Raw genomic sequence first — 6125 nt, 5'->3', positions numbered from 1 at the left:
GTCTCTCGTTATGACATGGCCTTCCTTGACGCGCATTTGCGCGTCGTCTGAGCGTTTTACGACGCGCAATGAGCGTCGTAAAAGGCTGTTTTTCTAGTAGTGTCTTAAACTGAAATCTCTTTGGAATTCCCTTAATATGGCCGAAATCCCAAGTGATTTCGGCCTAGGTGTGTCCTAGGCTTGTGATTTTGGTTCTCGCCCCTTTTTAGCTTGTGTTTTCGGTTTTGAATCCTCCCTAACTACTGTTTTCGGCCTTAGTGGGGTACTAAGATGGTGTTTTCGGCCTTGAGTTAAAGAAACCGAAATCTTAAGGGTGGGGTACTTAGGCCAAAGATTATACATTAATGTTTTAATTCCATGATTTATGTTGCAAGCATTTGGCTTTACTTTCCCTTTAAGTGTTTACTAACAACATGCTTTTTAAAGTATGCACATACTCATATATACACTTATATAAACAATGCCCTTTTGTATTTCAAAGTTTTGTTATAACAAGGTTACATTGTGAATTCACTTGCGCAAGGTTACAATTTTGACCTTGCTTGATCCAAATCTTTCGGGTTGTCACATTCACCCTCATCGTCATTCTCAGTTTAGATCTATCCGCCTAAGAAGGTGACGTGAAGATGGTGGTCAAAAATCAATGGAGAGGAAGAGAAACGAAGGTGGCAGCGACTAGGGTTTGTCGAGGAAGATGGTGGCGAGATAGATCTAAAATCCGACGAAGGGTTTCCACATTGTCCTTTGTCTCTGCAAACTCGTTTTCCAAGTCGTGGTGGTGGTGACGTTATGATTCTCCTTCATCTTCACCAAATCGTTGGTCTTGTTTGAGTTTATGTGTTTGTGTGTGCTTGTGTTGAATTTATTGAAAAATCAATGGATGCTTTTGTTGACTTGTGTGTGTTCATCATATTCCATGTGTGTTCATCTGATCTGATTTTGTGTATGTGTGTTCATCTGATCTGATTTTGGTGGAGATGAAAGTGGTGAATGGTGGTAGTGGAGGACGGTGGTCGAACGGTGGTGGTAGTAGAATATGTTCTTGAGTGTTCTTAATGAAGAAGAACATAGGCAAGAAGATGTGTCTAAGATGAATAACTTGAGAGAGAGAGAGAGAGAGAGAGTAATTTCTTTTTTCTTTTCTTTTTTTGATTTATGTAATAAAAAATTGGATAAAAAAATACAAATGACAAAATTGTCATTTTAGGAAAAAAAAATCAAACCAAAGTAGACCAATCTCGTAAGAAAATGAAACTTTTAGACCACTGTTGTTAGTCAAAACTTTTTTTGCCCAGAATTTTAACATACCATATGGACCATTCTTGCATTTTTGTCTTTTTAAAATACGGAGAATTCGTCAAATGACATTCCTTAGTATAGTTAATTATGTTTATCTTTGGTGTTTGGAGCTAGAGTGAATATCATATTTTTATTTATATGATATTACTGACAATCCAACCCGATAAAAAACTAGAAAATTATTTATATTATATTATTTAAATTAGACACATACAAGTTTGAATCATGTATTTTGGCACTGGCGAATGATATAAACACTGTGGTATTTTTGGTTAATTTGCAGCCGAAACCATTATATTTCGTCAAAGTAATCCAAATTAAACAACCTTGAACTACCATTATATGTTGGTGTCAAAGTATTTTTTTTTCATAAAGTAGAAAAACAAATAAAGAGAAGGAAAGAGAAAAAAAGGGTCATGGGCTCAAATTATATTCATAAAGTAGAAAAACAACCAATATGACCCACTCCAAAAGAGTCTCCAATTTCACCATTACCCAATTCCATCGAGTAAAATAGTTTTGTTTTTATTACTAGCTGATGTTTTTTCTTTATTCATTGCTTGCATACTCTTTATATGTATAAAGTATAAAGTATCAAGTATCAGCAGATACGGAATAATATATCCTTTGATTCATTATATATACATAATTTATTCTACGACATACGTAGACAAGCACCTTAACCAAAAAAGTAGACACATCGAACCATGTTAGCAAATGTAGATGTGATAGCCACTAGAGACTAAAGTTTGCAATATATTCAATAGAACAATTAGTACTACAAGCAACATGTGCCATATTTTTCCCTCATCAACAATTAAACTGTTAATTAATCATTCTATTTTCCATTAATTTTATTAAATGTTTCATTAGTTGGTGGCATTGCAATCGACAGACTATGATCATGATCTTCATTTCCCAATTTTTTGATACTAATCGTCATGGGTATTTGTTGATTAACAGGTGGAATCTCATCAGGGTCAAATTTGGAATTTGACTGACTTTCATCCTTGCTCTTGCCCCATATCACCAAGTATAGCCCAACAACGATCACTACTGCTCCAAGAACCCTACATAATCAACATTCACATGATCGTTAGTCCCATTTATATATGCATACAATTTAGTTATATATTTTTAGCTAATCTATCTATATAATTATACTTAAAATGTAATAATTCATGTTATTTTAGATATTAATTAATCATTTATATTGCAAAACATTTTTTGAATTTATTTATAAATTTAAATACCATTTAACAATTAGAAACACAATAACAAATAATTTATTAGATATAACTCTTTAATAATATAATTATAAAGCTAGTGTAACAATAAACATAAGACAAATTTATAAAATACTAATGAAATTAAGAGTATTGTTATAAGTTTGGAAAAAATATGTACTTGGAATATTATTTTTAATGTAAAAATAGTATAATATGTTAGAGATGAATCACTCCTATATAAGGTGACGACTTTTATAACCATATAATTATTATATTATACCTTCCTAAATTCATCTGTTCAGATAAAACAATAGATCCCAAAATAGCGACGATGACCATGCTTAAAGGGTTAAAAGCAGTAACGAAAACCGGCCCTTTTTCCTTCATTACAATTCCCGAAAGATAGTAACCCAATCCTGAACAGATCACTCCCTGCATTTAAACATAAATATAAATATTCAGAAATTAATTATTTTTTTTTTCTAACATTTATTTTAAAATATATATATATATATATATATATATATATATATATATATATATATATATATATATATATATATATATATATATATATATATATATATATATATTCCTCTCAATTTTCTTACACCATAAACTATAGTCACAAGTCCAGCATCCCATTGTAATCTCCATGCCGCATTATTCCCCCTTTCAGCAATTATAGTCACAATACTCCCTTGCAATGTCCCCGCTGCACAAATTAGAGCCGTGAGAGAGAGTTCTGCAGGGTATGACTTCAACGTAAGTGCCTGGAAAACAACAATTAATTAGCAATAATCTACTTTGTTATAATTAAAAATATTGTAGATTCTTTAATAATAATTAAAAAAATAAAAATAAAAATAAAAATTATACCTGGACAATGTAAAAGCAGCTCCATGACAAACAACCTGCGATGATCATCATGGATCCTTTGATATTGTCTCCGGCACTTACAGGGGCGGTTGATTGCTGGTTGTGTGCGGTGGTTGAGCCTTTGCTCCATGGCAGACCAATTGTGGGTCCCACAACCACCGTCATTATCATCGCTCCTCCCACTGTCACTAATGTCCCGACTATCTTCCCCATGCTATGTACTTTCTTGATATTCACCTTCTCAAGCCTGAGAAATACAACATGTAACTATACAATGTATGCATGTGTCCACATTTGGCGAAAATAAAAGTAGTTGTGGAACATTAATTAAGAGAACAAGTCGAATGAGTTTTATGACTATGAATGAGTTCAAGGCTTTGGTGTCATACACTCATGATGTCCTAATCAGATATGCTTTACGTTTTCATTCTTTAGTTCGTAATTTGATTTAGCATGTAGAAAAGTGTGTTGTAACACGATCGGAGAGATTATTGTTTACTTTGTTTTTCTTTAAGATTAGTTATGTTGTTTTGGAGCTTTCCATGTAATATTTCTCTATTATTTTTTTATTAGAAAGGTTGTTGGAATCTTTGAGACCATTTTCCAAATTAACAACATAATATGCGTAGACAAATAAAAACATTACCTGCATATCCAAGCCATGATAAATGTCATGGCGGGGATTATATTGCACATGGCTATTGCAAAAGTTGCAGTTGTATATTGCATCCCTGCATAGTATAAGTTCTGATCGATAACGGGCCTATAAGAAAAAACAAAAACATGAAAACTCTTAGAAATGAAACATAATTTAAATAGATGATTATGGTTAAAAAGAATCAGAAACGTACTCTAAGAGGCCTAGCAACATTATCTTGATGAAGATTGAAAACGTCAGTTTTGGCCTCCCTTTCCTGCAATTACCACAGTATCAGATACATATGTGTGTATATAGATACATAGAGAAAGAAAGTTAGAAAGATAGAGATAGAGAAAGAGAGAAAGGACCTTTCGAAGTAGAGAGCAAAAGGAGCGATAACAAGGGTGGCAACAAGGTTTCGATAAACTGCAAAAGTGTAATGATTCATTCCATGATTAAGAGCAGCTTTGGCGATTATAACCAAACCCGCATTCCCAAATTGCAAAAATATGACAGCTAAATATGGCTTTAGATCTTGTAGCATCATGTTGTTTTTGATAATTTTAAACTGTGTGTTTGTTTGTGTTTGTTGGTGAGATGAAGTAGAGGGAAGTGTGGTTTATATATAGCATTGCAATTGGCCTTATGATTTGCATGTCATAAGAAAGAGAAGTAATCCACTTCTTTTGCACAAATTTCAGGACTCCACTCTCATTAATGGAATCAAGGATGGAAACCCATTTGATTACTTTATTTTTCTCAAAAGCTAGAGCACTTATGCAAACAGTAAAGGGGTAATCAATCAAACTGATCTTTTCATAAAGATGGATGATATCACCTTGGTTTTATCTTCTCAAGTTATATTTGCAACCTTACTCTTCCTTCCTTTTTTTAATAAAAAAATATATTTAAGTCACATAAATAATCTCTTTATTAGGTCATGTTAGTGAGTTGATAAGCTAGTTTATGAATTAATATGGTAAAAGTAGTTGATAATTATTTACTTTGTAAATGTAAAATGACATAGATACACATTTAGATGTATATAACTAAAAACTAACATTACATATATAGGCGTTCACTATTTGGATAAAATCGAATTATAAAATTAGACAATTTGGTTCGAATATTCAGATTTTTGGATTGCTCTTTAACAAAACCAAATTCTTATTTTGGATTTCGGATTGATTTTGGTTTATAAAATAAGAACTGAATAGTCCAAAAAAATGAATAACACTTTATTATTTATTTATTTTTAATATATATCTATAATTATTTATTAATTTATTTTTTCAAACAGATTCAAAAAGTTTCGCCTAATAAAAAACTTTAATATGTATTTTCTTTTCAAAGTTTTTATCTATAAAATATTAAACGATAATATATACTTTTTAGTAGTTGTTTATAAATTTTAAACCACAACTAAATAATTTGTTTTGGTTTCTTTTATAAAGATGACTAATATTCATTTAATTGGATCGGATTGAACCGATCCATCCAAACGCACACCCCTAATTAGATATAACTAAAGACACGTTTGAAATATTTTTGAGAAATCTCCGTAAATTTCTTAAAAACTACTTCCAAATAACTTATAAAAATCAACTTATAATTTAGTTTATACGTTATAATCAGTTATTTTTATGGTTTTACCAAACACCGAATTATAATAAACTAGCATATTTTTACCAAATATGACCTATATACAAAGGGATACAAGGACTTTTGTTAGTAAACCCAATAAACATTGGTGTATATACAAGGGTACTTGAATTCTACAAAGTTTAATAAACTCTATGTCATCATTTTTTTTTTCATACTATTTTCTCATTTTTTTTCTATAATATATTTAAATATTTTATTTTACTAAATTCAATGAAACATACTTTAAAAAAATCATTTATTTATTAATCATTTTATAACGGAAATGTTATGTTTTGCATTAAAGAGTTTTTTAATAACCACTGAACTTCATATTTGTTGAATCTTAACATGCTATAATGATTGAACTTAATCTATTGAATATTATTTAAGTATTCAATCTTATTCAATAATCGTATTAAATTATACATTATGTA

At 30.6% G+C, this 6125-nt stretch overlaps 1 protein-coding gene across 1 annotated transcript; it reads right to left on the bottom strand.

The window, feature by feature from the left end:
* Positions 1-2035: 2035 nt before the first annotated feature.
* LOC111898120 (WAT1-related protein At2g39510) lies at positions 2036-4658 on the bottom strand. Its single transcript, XM_023894048.3, has 7 exons — positions 4416-4658; positions 4259-4321; positions 4054-4170; positions 3408-3654; positions 3140-3301; positions 2809-2960; positions 2036-2369 (listed from the first exon to the last, which is right to left on the bottom strand). Exons 1-7 carry the CDS (start codon positions 4592-4594, stop codon positions 2138-2140), a joined length of 1152 nt encoding a protein of 383 aa, XP_023749816.1. The 5' UTR covers positions 4595-4658; the 3' UTR covers positions 2036-2137.
* Between the last annotated feature and the right edge of the window lie 1467 nt (positions 4659-6125).

This window comes from Lactuca sativa, chromosome 8, assembly GCF_002870075.4.
Source record: "Lactuca sativa cultivar Salinas chromosome 8, Lsat_Salinas_v11, whole genome shotgun sequence".
NCBI classification, from domain to species: Eukaryota; Viridiplantae; Streptophyta; class Magnoliopsida; order Asterales; family Asteraceae; genus Lactuca; species Lactuca sativa.
This window is presented reverse-complemented; position numbering and strand designations above follow the sequence as displayed.